Source organism: Ostrea edulis, chromosome 3 (assembly GCF_947568905.1).
Source record: "Ostrea edulis chromosome 3, xbOstEdul1.1, whole genome shotgun sequence".
Taxonomy (NCBI): Eukaryota; Metazoa; Mollusca; class Bivalvia; order Ostreida; family Ostreidae; genus Ostrea; species Ostrea edulis.
The window spans coordinates 29,334,721-29,348,601 of NC_079166.1; the positions used below are offsets into that span (position 1 = coordinate 29,334,721).

Genomic DNA, 13,881 nt, shown 5'->3' on the forward strand with positions numbered 1-13,881 from the left:
GCGAAACAAACATAAGATTCGCTGAGTGATAATAAATGGGTTCATACATATGATAATGTCCATCATTGACTCCGATTAAAAACCGCATTCAATTTGTTGTTACATGTACTATATCATAGGGTCTAAACTTTACTTTCGTTGTACACATATGGTGATACATGTACATCCCAATATTGGGTCCTAATTCAAGATTTTTCTGTAAATCATTTTTGATCCCGAAAAGCTAGATTTACATTAAAAAAACCCACCATTCAGCTCAAACATAAATGAATATATATATATATATATATATATATATATATATATATAAGTGAAAATACATAACTAGAGGGTTCCGACACAATCTGATGCTATAGATCCATTTTTGCCCGGAGTGTGTCGAACCCTGTGCACGTAAGTAAATGACATGTGTTATAATACATACACCATTTCGTACAATTAAATGCGAATTTACACCGGTCCGTTGGGTGTATATAGGTTATGCACATTATTGGGATGATACGTACACTATTTATACTTGCATGCAGATAGAAAGTATGCATTGTATTCACATGGACCTAAATATAATTGTGATTGCATGTACTGCGCATCATTAACCCTGTTACAGATTAGTCGGGACATTCCACACTAATTAGTGCCTTCAAAGAATTTGAATTCCTTATTGAATTTTAAGGAAACAATCCTGTATCCCCCCGCTGGCGACAAGCAGTGGACAGAGGGAACATGCATCTCTGACATAAACCTGACCCCCTAGAGACGAGACAGACAGCTGTGTTACCTAAGGGATCATTAATGTGCCGCGCATCTAGCACACCTGTAATTACATTCCACACGACAGGGTGTGAAAATTATGTTCCTGGACATTAAATAATTTTTATGTTGCATGTATAAGGGCATTGATCATGGTGGTCCGAAAAAAATGTCACTCGTGTAACGTACAGTACAAATGTACCATTGAGTCAAAACACTATTATAAGAGGGCATATATCTGCTATCCAAATCGCCATGAGAATCAAAAAAAATTATTTTGTCTAATTTTCCACCAACTTCTGAGTAAAATATATATACATATATCTTATCCCGCTATTGATGCAAGTTATGTCCCCCAGTTTAAGCACATGTATTTATCTGAGCACATGTCTTCGATTAATAGAGGGCCCCACCCTCGTCCCCAATAATATAGGTCCCACCCACCCGTCCCCCAATAATACAGCAATAATACAGTCATGCCTCACCCACCCTGTCCCCAATAACAGATGGCCCAACCCCCGTCCCCAATAATACAGGGCCCCATCCCACCCACCATGTCCCCAATAATACAGGGTCCCATCCCACCCACCATGTCCCCAATAACAGAGGGTCCCACCCCTGTCCCTAATAATACAGGGCCCCATCCCACCCACCATGCCCCCAATAACAGAGGGTCCCACCCCTGTCCCCAATAATACAGGGCCCCATCTCACCCACACTGTCGCCCAATAATACCGTCCCCCAATAACACAGGCCCCACCTCACCCAATTAATACAGCAATAGCACAGTGCCTCACCCCAACCACCCTGTCCCCGATAAGGGCCCATCCCACCCCATCCATCCTGTCCCAAATAATACAGGACCCCACCCACTCCCATAATACAAACCCCACCCCACCCACCCCGTCCCCCATAATGTAGGGTCACACAATAATTCACAGTTATAGAGGATTTCCTGCACATTCACACTCACCCCACTCCCAGTCACGCGCTGGTTTTAGTGGTGCATGTTGATATATGACCTTAATCTCATTTTTCAATATTTTTCCACGTTAATGAAAATTGATAGAATATGCGTCAATCTCATTTGTGCATATTTAATTTAAATTTTCCGTCATCAATGATAAAACAGTTCATTTCCGCTTAATGGTTATTGGGCGTTTTTAAAAAGTTCCCCAACTTTCCGTCAACGTATTCTACAGTGGATATCCTTTTCATCGCCAGTAAAAGATTATTCTACCGTACTAAAAAGCAATGTACACCTGTGTATCGGTCACAGAATATTGATAAGGAGCACTACTGGGGTCATCTAGGAACTCGTAATATGCAGATCAATTTGGTTTGTTAGATTATGCCCCTGACATGACACTGGGCACATTATTCTAATCTCTCTCTCTCTCTCTCTCTCTCTCTCTCTCTCTCTATCTCTCTCTCTCTCCGCTTTAATTTGTTCCCCTATAACCTAAACCTCTGTACAAGAGCAATTTAATGCTAATTCTCGCCAAATTTTGCGATTCATTCAACCTACACACTGGAAAGGATTATTCCCTTAAAAAATATATAATTCATCAATCCTAGATTCACGCGTACATGTACGTGAAACTCAAGTCAAAACTTGAACTTTAGAAGTCGGAGATTTTACTCAAATTCTGACTGCTCAAATAAACGAAAACCCAAACCTAAGTTTGAGATTTTTTTTTTTCTGGAGAAATCCAACACTGGTCCATGAAGTAAATGTTACCATCCTTCTGTTCCTGCACGAAACCCCTCGGCCCGCCAACAGATCAATGCACATGGTAACTTATTAATGACAAATTTAATTCGTAATTCATATTGCTCTCTACTAATCCGTCGAAGTTAACAATATATTTAAATGTTTCTGTAGCCGGGTGAAAAATAACAAGGCTGACGTCGGTCTTGTGAGTTTCATACTTGATTTCTATCGGAGGTGTATATACGTAATTATTATGATAATACGATAAAGGCCTGGCCTCAAGACTATAATTAGAGTAAAAGTTACGTAATTACTATAATTAGAGTAAAAGCTTGATCACTTATATCGTAAAATTTATGTAGCACAGATGATTGAAAAACTGCTGGTTTATTTAAAACAAATCAAATGCAAGCATATGTTGAAAATTTTATTAGTTTATGAAAATGATTTCAAAAGTTACCGGTAGCTTAAGTCTATTCTCAGTGTATGTCCGTGGGGCCAGGATTCGTGAAACTCGATCGCTTCATTTTAGCATCTAATCAAATGCTTAAGTAATATAAAGGTTTATTTGAATTTTGAACTTACAAGTAGTTATGTGAAATGCCTATATTTAGAAAACTCCGGAAAATTTGATTTCTATAATTAGCCTCGGTCAGCCTGAAGTTTCGTCGAGAGTGGACCATGCAGAGACATATCATTTATAAGATACAAATGTACATGCATATATGCCTTTGAGTATACTAATATGTACACTGTACATCTCTTCTCTCCGTAACTGGTCAATGAATCTCATACAGCCCTTCAACCCATTTACGTCCGTGTAATGCAGATTTTTGTTAACTCCCACACAAACTTTCCCCCCCCAAATAGACACTGCAAGTACATACATAATCTACGATACAACAGCAATAATTTATTCCAATCAAGGGCGCATGAAGGGCAAAGTCTTAGTACGTGTCTAAAATTACACACGTCCCTCAGACCCTATGAACCGACAAGTGAGACTTTGGATGTCTCCCATTCACTGAAGAGGATTAAGGATCTATAGTGCCTCTCAGTATAAAATGTCCTACACCAATATTGACTGTGTACGGGGTCAATACAGTATACTAGTAATCGGCCCCCATCATCACACACCGCCTCAGATCGATACACGCACAACAACAAACAGCTTTCAATTATTGATAATCTATCAGGAAGCCTCCGGAATTTTTTTATGTTCTCCGGTAGTCCCTAATGTCTATATAATTATTAATCAACACTCCCAATGTTGTGGGAGATTGGGTAGGGAATTTTGAAAAGGTATCTATCTCCTTTTTAGATGAATTCATTGAAATGCCCACGAGAAACTTTGATTTTTCTCTTCACCAAAGTTTCAATTTTTAATTACTGCATATGACGAATCACACAGGGTTTTCTGCATCCATGATTCATTGTGTAGAGAGAAAAATATACAAGGTTTTGTCCAACTTTAAACCCGGAAACAAACATGTAGATTACATAATAATTTACAAGTCAAAATTCTAGTGGCGACGGTTACATTGTTGTAGATATCTTATAATGGCCTTACGCGCAAGGATCCCAGTCTTCCGTGTATATATATATATATATATATATATATATATATATATACTGTATATATATATATATATATATATATATATATATATATATACTGTATATATATATATACTGTATATATATATATATATATATATATATATATATATATATATATTATAAATATAACACGGCATACGGAGGAACAGAAAAATATAATCCATATATGTAGGGTCTCATCTGTACCCACAAATTCAATAATACACCTTATTTATCAATAGGTTTCAGAACATCGTTGATATCTTTGTTACATACAATGTATGTTACACCATCTAATTCTTAAACAGACAAATCTAAATAACATTTAATTCTTAAATAGAATAATCTAAATACATGTAACATCTAATTCTTAAACAGACAAATCTAAATAACATAATTCTTAAACAGATAAAATCTAAACACATCTAATTCTTAAATAGAATAATCTAAATAACATCTAATTTTTTAACAGACAAATCTAAATAACATACAATTCTTAAAAAGACAAATCTATATAAATCTAATTCTTAAACAGACAAATCTAAATAACACACAATTCTTAAAAAGACAAATCTATATTAATCTAATTCTTAGATAGAATAATCTAAATGATATCTAATTCTTAAACAGACAAATCTAAATAAAATCTAATTCTTAAACAGACAAATCTAAATAAATCTAATTCTTAAACAGACAAATCTAAACACACCTAATTCTTAAACAGGAAAATCTAAATAACATCTAATTCTTAAACAGATAAATCTAAATCTGAAACCGACAAATCTAAATAACATCTAATTCTTAAACAGACAAATCTAGATAAATCTAAATCTGAAACCGACAAATCTAAATCACATCTAATTCTTAAACAGACAAATCTAAACACATCTAATTCTTAAACAGACAAATCTAAATCACATCTAATTCTTAAACATACAAATCTAAATAAAATTTAAATCTGAAACCGACAAATCTAAATAAGTATATCCAACTCTTTGTAGAGGCAACTCTAAATAACCAGGTATGTTATAACCAAAAGGAGCCACTTATCACTCTCACATGGAAAATATGTTCAATGTTAAGGCTTATTTTAGAATATAGAACATGAAAATTAGCATTTCGTATGAGAAAAATCCAAAAATTATCAATGGTATGTAAGCATTCTAATAAGCCCGGCCATTAACAATGGGTACCTGCCGTCATCCGATCCCTGATGACTCGCCTGTCAAACAGGACTGAGCACATCGCACAAGAGCTAACGAAATATCTTAATAATGCCCTAATCTTTATTCAACATTCTAATTTCCCCACCACGTAAAATTAATTTTTCCGCACTAGATTCTAAACATGACAAAAGATATTTGCAATCATTCTATTTTTTTCTTACTTCTAATTTTGTTCAGAAGTGGTTGCATATATTTACCATATCAAACCCCCTGCTTAAATTAAACCTATGTGCATAAAACCATGTTTATTGTTTGAAACCGAGAATATTTAACAATATATATGCACCACATATATTCAAGCGTACTCACCAATGCCTTCAATTCCAGTCTAATGAAAGTTGGTCATCATATACATGTATTCAAGGAATTTACCCCCAAAAAAGGCATGCAAACGTCTAAATATTCCTAGAATATCTAAATACACACTTAATAGAGACTCCCTTATCAAAAAATATTTTTCTTTTTTCAGACCAGTACTGGAATATGCTGATGTTGTATGGGATGGATGTAGCGTACAAGATTCAAAAGTATTAGAAGATGTAAAAATTGAAGCAGCACGAATAGTTGGGGGATTACTCCAAACTATCTTGTAGAAATGTTGGAATTGTGTATAGTATATTTGTGCGCTAGTACGTGTTGCTGATGATTATATTTTGTACACTAGTACGTGTTGCTGATGATTATATTTTGTACACTAGTACGTGTTGCTGATGATTATATTTTGTACACTAGTACGTGTTGCTGATGATTATATTTTGTACACTAGTACGTGTTGCTGATGATTATATTTTGTACACTAGTACGTGTTGCTGATGATTATATTTTGTACACTAGTACATGTTGCTGATGATTATATGTTGTACACTAGTACGTGTTGCTGATGATTATATTTTGTGCACTAGTACGTGTTGCTGATGATTATATATTGTGCACTAGTACGTGTTGCTGATGATTATATTTTGAGCACTAGCACGCGTACATGCTGATGATTATATTTTTGAGTACTAGTGCGTGTTGCTTGAGGTTATATTTTGAGCACTAATACGTGTTGCTGGAGATTATATCTTAAGCATAGTACATGTTGCTGATGATTATATTTTGTGAGCATAAGTACGTGTTGCTGGTGGTTATATTATGTAAGTACTAGTACGTGTTACAGATGATATTTTGTGAGCACCAGTACGTGTTGCTCATGATTATATTTTGTACACTAACTACATGTAGTACGAGGACTTGCTGGAGATTATGTTTTGTGAGCACTAGTATACTCGTGCTGGTGGTTATATATTGTGCATGAGCACTAGTACGTGTTGCTGGTGGTTATATTTTGTGAGCACTAGTACGTGTTGCTGGAGGTTATATTTTGTGAGTACTAGTACGTGTTGCTGGAGGTTATATTTTGTACACTAGAACATGTTGCTGGTGGTTATATTTTGTGAGCACAAGTACGTATTGCTGGTGGTTATATTTTATAAGTACTAGTACGTGTTGCTCATGATTATAATTTGTACACTAGTACGTGTTGCTGGTGGTTATATTTTGAGCACTAGTATATGTGTTGCTGGAGATTATATTTTGAGCATAGTACGTGTTGCTGATGGTTATATTTTGTGCACTAGTACGCGTACCTGCTGATGATTATATTTTGTGAGCACTAGTACGTGTTGCTGGTGGTTATATATTGTGAGCACAAGTACGTGTTGCTGGTGGTTATATATTGTGAGCACAAGTACGTGTTGCTGGTGGTTATATATTGTGAGCACAAGTACGTGTTGCTGGAGGTTATATTTTGTACACTAGAACATGTTGCTGGTGGTTATATTTTGTGAGCACAAGTACGTATTGCTGGTGGTTATATTTTATAAGTACTAGTACGTGTTGCTCATGATTATAATTTGTACACTAGTACGTGTTGCTGGTGGTTATATTTTGAGCACTAGTATATGTGTTGCTGGAGATTATATTTTGAGCATAGTACGTGTTGCTGATGGTTATATTTTGTGAGCACTAGCACATGTTGCTGGTGGTTATATTTTGAGCACTAGTACGTGTTGTTGGTGGTTATATTTTGAGCACTAGTACGTGTTGCTGGTGGTTATATATTGTACACTAGTACGTGTTGCTGGTGGTTATATATTGTACACTAGTACGTGTTGCTGATGGTTATATTTTGAGCACTAGTATGTGTTGCTGATGGTTATATTTTGAGCACAAATATGTATTGCTGATGGTTATATATTGTGAGCACTAGTATGTGTTGCTGGTGGTTATATATTGTGAGCACTAGTACATGTTGCTGGTGGTTATATTTTGAGCACTAGTATGTGTTGCTGATGGTTATATATTGTGAGCATTAGTACGTGTTGCTGATGGTTATATTTTGAGCACAAGTACGCGTTGCTGGTGGTTATATATTGTGAGCACTAGCACATGTTGCTGGTGGTTATATTTTGAGCACTAGTACGTGTTGCTGGTGGTTATATATTTTGAGCACTAGTACGTGTTGTTGGTGGTTATATTTTGAGCACTATTATAAGTACGTGTTGCTGATGGTTATATATTGTGAGCACTAGTACGTGTTGTTGGTGGTTATATTTTGAGCACTAGTACGTGTTGCTGGTGGTTATATTTTGTACACTAGTACGTTTTGCTGGTGATTATATTTTGTGAGCAGTAGTACGTAGCCTCGCTGGTCTGCTTCCTGATTACACGGACATCTCTCTTCCTTTATTTTTTTGTACACAGTATCACTGACATACAATGTGAACAATATCTGCTGCACACTATAATGTGTAAAATTTCCAATGTCTTCATAAAATTCAACACATGTACTTCTGTGTACGAGAATAGGACAGTACAACAGCTTAGAAATCATCCAATTCCATCTGTTCCTTGGGGGAAATACCTACATAATTTAACGAAATGTTCATTGATATCACAGGTTCTTCCCTCTTAGTACAGAGAAATTCCCAAGTACAGTGGTTATGTATACCAGATTATACTACAACGCACTGACACATGACCGATACTCATAACAGATGGAAAATTATTATATCATACCAATCACCACCATCATGAAATACGACTCCATTGATGGTTTACGAGGAAGAGACTCAGAAAGAAAAAAAAGATGGAAGTATTTTCAAAAATATTTTATTTGTTAACTGGAATTTGCCAATAATTACCATTCATTTCCAGTGTCTGAAGCCATGATAATATGATACAATACGGACACTCAGTGTCGTTAACAAGTAATAATAATATATATATAATATTGATATACATATACAGGTGTATATATATATATATATATATATATAATGTATTGTGACATTGTATACATAAAGATCTAGAAACAGACAAGCACATACACTTTGTAGCATTCATTACACATGTGATAATCAATATACAAAAAATATATATGTATATATATATATATATATATGTGTTTGTGTGTACTCCACCCTGGGGAATTTTCAATGAATTTTAAGATTTATTACTTCATTTTTAGAAGAAAAAAAGTCAAATAATAAAGCCATAGATTTTGTGGTAAAATCTACTCACAGCAGTATTTCTCAGGGTACAGTACACAACCTCATAATGTACATTTGTACATACTTTTAAGTCTTTTCTGAATGAAAGCTTTGTATTACGACTGATCATCACACGATGTTCGACTAGAATACTGTGGTTAGACATAACCGAGACAGAAAAAGAAAAAACCAAGAATTCGTGAGCGCAAAACTTCTGGGGGCAAAACAAGATTGAATACAGATCAACATTCAATTCTAAACAAGATATAAAATAATCAAAAATTATCACAATTTTCGCAGTCTCCCAAAAAAGTCGGCTACCTGAACTATATATTGCTAATCATGAATGTTGGCACCCTGCCATAGATTAAACAGGTTGGTCTGTGATAATCAGTAACAAGTGCTCCAAATAAAGATTCTTCTGTGCTGTTTTATCAATTTAAGACCCCCCCCCTCTTCAAAAAAAAAAAAAAAAAAAAATCGTTAATGGTATGGTCACCTGTACAGATTTTTTGGGCACCTTAAAGAAATAATCTGTTACTTATGTTACCATTTATTATATTTACTACTGCATTCCTTTACACAGAATTAGGGATTACACTTAAATTGAATAATGCACTAGAGCACAGCTTATAACAGGTCTAAAACCAGTGGCCCTAGGCTATAGGGCTGTCAGACTTGATGGATGCTTCAGGCCCCTGTTGAAGTGTTAACACTGTCAAACCATCCCTATGGAAATAAACTGCCAGAATTTATTTCTGTTCACTGACAAAACAGCTGGCAATACACAGTAGCCATACGAGACCTTTTTTTTCTGTAATAGTGAATGATGTGCTAACCAATGACTCCCTATTTTCAATCACAGATATATATATATATATTAAAGAACAGAGAGAATTAATACAGAGAAAAAAATATATACAATTAATAAAAAAAAGAGAGGATATATTGCTGTTTTGTTAAACCTTTGACTACAAAAAAAAAAATATAAAAAAAATACCTGACTCTTAACTGAAGAATATACCCTAAATTATTTAAAGATAAAAAATGTAGGTCAACTCTCACCACATATTTATTTCCTTTAGAATAGATAACAAATTACGACAGTTGTACATCCTAATTTATTAAATTATGCAGGCATTTCATTAACTGAAATCTTTTTTTAACAATACGATAAGGAAAATTCATAACAGTATGACAGAATACAATGCATGTAGCTCACTTGACAGTGAATAGTGAACTCTGCTTAAAAAACTGATGCCCCATCCTTGTTAATGAAAAACATTTAACAATAAATTATACACAGTTTAAATAAATGACGAATTTCAATTATAAACAGAATACATAGCATATCTTTGGTAAGCCTTAATGTGTTTCTGATGCCCAATACTTTATTTCTCTGTGGCGATGACGATGAATACACAAGTTTGTATGTTGAACAAATACATGCCACAGTTTCCCCTCATTCACTGATAAGATCAATTAAATTCATTTTACAAAATAATTTTAACTCCCCACCCCATGATATTCTTGAAAGACCATTCACTACCAAGTAACACTTTGCTTAAGAGAAACCCAAGCCCCCCCCCCCCCCCCCCCCAGTTTTATTTCTGATTAAGCAGATTGACCAATATTCCATATTTGGTCATAAATTCTAGAAACTGTCTATTTAAATGAGGATCTTGGGAGGTTTCATCATTGACATGCTTAACATTTTAATATCATACAGTTACTATAACATTAGTTACAGTCATCTAAAATTTTTGTGATATCTAAAATCTGGTCCCAATATTTTCAGAATTAGTTGTAGTTTTCAATATAACATATTTACAATAAGAAAATTAGAAATATTCAAAATACATTAACAAAAAAAAAAAAAAAAAAAAAAATGTCATGGTAATCAATTTTCAACAATAACAAAGTTGTATATATATATATATATATAACACAAAATTGCAAGAATTTCAACATGGTCAAAAACAAAGCAATCAGGGAAAACAGTTCACGCGTTGTTGTATGTCCATCAACACTCATGTCTCTTTATCATTCATTTACTCTTGTTCTTCGATTAAAATTATTCAACATGGAAAAAATGCTCACCTTCTCTGCCTAGTGTGTGTATATATATATATATATATATATATATATATATGAATTAGTATTTTCAGTTACCTTTTTGTCTCATTTGCATTTATTAAGCACAAGTATTCATGTACACCAATGATATGAAGAACTCCCCCCCCCCCCCCCCCCTCCCCCTTGACAGAGATGTAACTGATATCAGCTGTTTGGCAATGTCGGTAAGGGGTGAACTGTTAGAGATGATATAAATGTATCATTGCTACTACATACCTATGCTTTGGAAAATTGCTGCCTTATTCTTTCCTACACGTTATGCTGTGCAGTGCACAATTTCACTTTCTATACGTGTCTATTTAACATTTGATCTTGGCACACAGAAAATAATCACACTTAAAACACAAATCAGGCAATCATGAAAAAGTATGAGCACTGAATTTATAAAAAAATATCTCTCTTTTTTTTAAATACATTAAATTAGAACATGCATGAATTGATAAATGGCTTTCATTTAAACAATGAATGTCATGATGTTTTTTTCCTGCTATTATCAATCAAATTATCAATTTGAATGAAGCTTTTCCAATAATGGATAAATTGACACATGATAAACAGCATCAGCCTAATAGATTAGAATTTATCAAACCTCGGATTTCACAAAATACATTCTACAGTCACATCAATTCAATACTCCTAGTATGTATACATGAGATGTCCTTGATCACTGTTTAGCTCTGTACACATACATCAACTGGATTTAAACATATTGTGATTCTACCAGGTATTAACCTACAGGTGGTGAAGACAAAAACCATGCATATATGTTTTGAGATTAATTCCTTAATGCAAACAATGAGTACAGTTTTGCACATTTACTTGAAGATCATTGGAAAATACATCCCTGATAAAAAAAAAAAAAATTAAAGATTTGAAGATCACAGTAAATTTCTTAAACAATATTAAGGCTCCTTACATAACCTTTTACATCTTCTCCCTTTTACACATTCAGAAATTGGATAATTTCACAAAAAGCACTTCTTTTCTGCACACTTTTTCAATATTTTGTTTGCCCTCCTCTACGATTTAAGAGCACTGAAGAAATGGTGGTGGTGGTGGACAATGGGGACAGGAGCCATTCAACTGATTCATCTGAAACACATTGGGCATAAGGTTGTAATACTGAGTGCCATTGGAGACTGAAAACGGACCATGGAAAAACACTTGGTCTATGGTCAGATTGTTCAACTGGTCAAATTGCTGCATCTCAAGCATTTTGTTTTGAGCACGACGCTCCTGCTCCATGTAAACTTGGCAGGCTAGCTGGTGAATCAGGTTCAGAGTTTGTCTACGCTCATGGCCCATAAGGCAGATTGTGCTTTCATCCACAACACGGTACAATGTCAGCAAATATTCATGTTTCAAATCCTCTTCATCGCTGAAATGATTGTTAAGGTACGAGTCCAGCTTTTGGCGTTGCTGATTAATATCACTGAAGTCGATGAAGAATCTCGAACACATGTATCGTTCCATTGCACGAATGTCCACATTTTCTGCTGGGTTGTATCCCCTTGTGAGAAGACAACAATATTTCAACAGGCCACCACCTCGGATTTCCTCTGGATTTCTAGTCGCAATCAGCTTATTGTCCAAATGATGCCATGCCTCCAAGAAATCTCCATACATGCTCTCTGCAACAACTGTTGGATAAAACCGCTCACTCATTGGGGCAGAAGAAATATCATAGAAAGTCAACAAGCTATCCAGAATAATTTGGAAGGAATCAACACTGAATTCAAACTGTCTTTTCATTTTATCCACAAACTTCAATTCCACATTTTTTCCCTTGTTGTTAGAAAGAGAGATCAAGCTCCATTTGTCGCCATGCTCATTGCAAACTTTAACCATTTTCTGCACATATGCTTCTTTTAAACTGCAGCTGCTCATTTTCTCTTTGTTCACTCCGTCTGGTAGAAAGTCAATTAGGCACCCAAGAACACAGTTCTTGATTTTCTGAAGCTCGGCATGATTTGAACCATTCGAGAGATCAACACCAAATATCAAATCCACATCATTGTAAGAACGGACCGAGTCCGTTCCGAAAATATAGCTTGCTGCACCCCCATTCAAGCGAATATCTCGAACACATACCCCTTCTGCCTTCAATTTGTCTCTCACAACCTGGACCAAATCTTTGAGCTTGACGTCCAGTGTGGGAAAATTCCCGCGACCATGTATTGGAATAACATCTTCCATGACTTTATTCAGTCGTTCAACTTGTTCATAGCACAAAACTTGAAAACGGTTCATACATTCCATTTTGACAGTCCCGTTTCCAAGTAAATTTCACTTAAAGTTTGTCCAATAAGTTCCAAACTTTGTACAATATGGTGCAACACTTCTAATACACGATAAGTTCAGCGCTTTCCTTGACTGTTCTCTTTCGTTGTGCAAGTCAATCTGCAGAATTGGCAGAAGTACATCGATTGTCACTTCGCTGTGTATTAATACGCACTACGACTTGATAACGATCCTCTGGTTGTGTTGCGGCTCAAACACCTAATATCATACAAAACAAACAGTTAATTACAATTAAATCATTATTCAAGGTAACGTTTCCAATCATCAGATTTAATCTTCATTAAACATTAACATTTATGAACGCGCTATCATGGATTATTTTCAATGGCGCATTGATATTTATCAAACGTGCGTAGAAACAGCTGATTATGGTTAAAAATAGACGTCATCAGTGATTGGTCCATCCTGAGGGGAATACACAAAATTACGATAGGTTAGGAAATAGATATAAAACGCTTACACAACGCTTTAGTGGAAATATTCTAACCAATGTCACCAAATATTATTCATCGATTTGTCATAAAAGAAAATCTAACTTTACCAAAAGAAAATTTCCAATCCCCAGATTAAACGTATAAAGAAATTTTTTATAAGAAAATTTATTTGAAGAATTCTAATTGGT

The 13,881-nt window shown here is 34.8% G+C and overlaps 1 protein-coding gene across 11 annotated transcripts in view; it reads right to left on the reverse strand.

Annotated features, from left to right (window-relative positions):
- Positions 1 to 13,881, reverse strand: part of LOC125677450 (terminal nucleotidyltransferase 5C-like) — a 131,494-nt gene that overhangs the window by 103,446 nt on the left and 14,167 nt on the right. For 3 of the 11 annotated variants that reach the window (XM_048915519.2, XM_048915520.2, XM_056160416.1), the window contains exon 2: positions 8,426 to 13,457. The exons of the other annotated variants lie outside the window; for them this stretch is intronic. In XM_048915519.2, coding sequence (XP_048771476.1) covers positions 11,985 to 13,217 — 1,233 coding nt within the window. In that variant the 5' untranslated portion in view covers positions 13,218 to 13,457 and the 3' untranslated portion in view covers positions 8,426 to 11,984. Of the gene's footprint in view, positions 1 to 8,425; positions 13,458 to 13,881 lie in introns of those variants that run through there. 11 annotated transcript variants of the gene reach the window in all.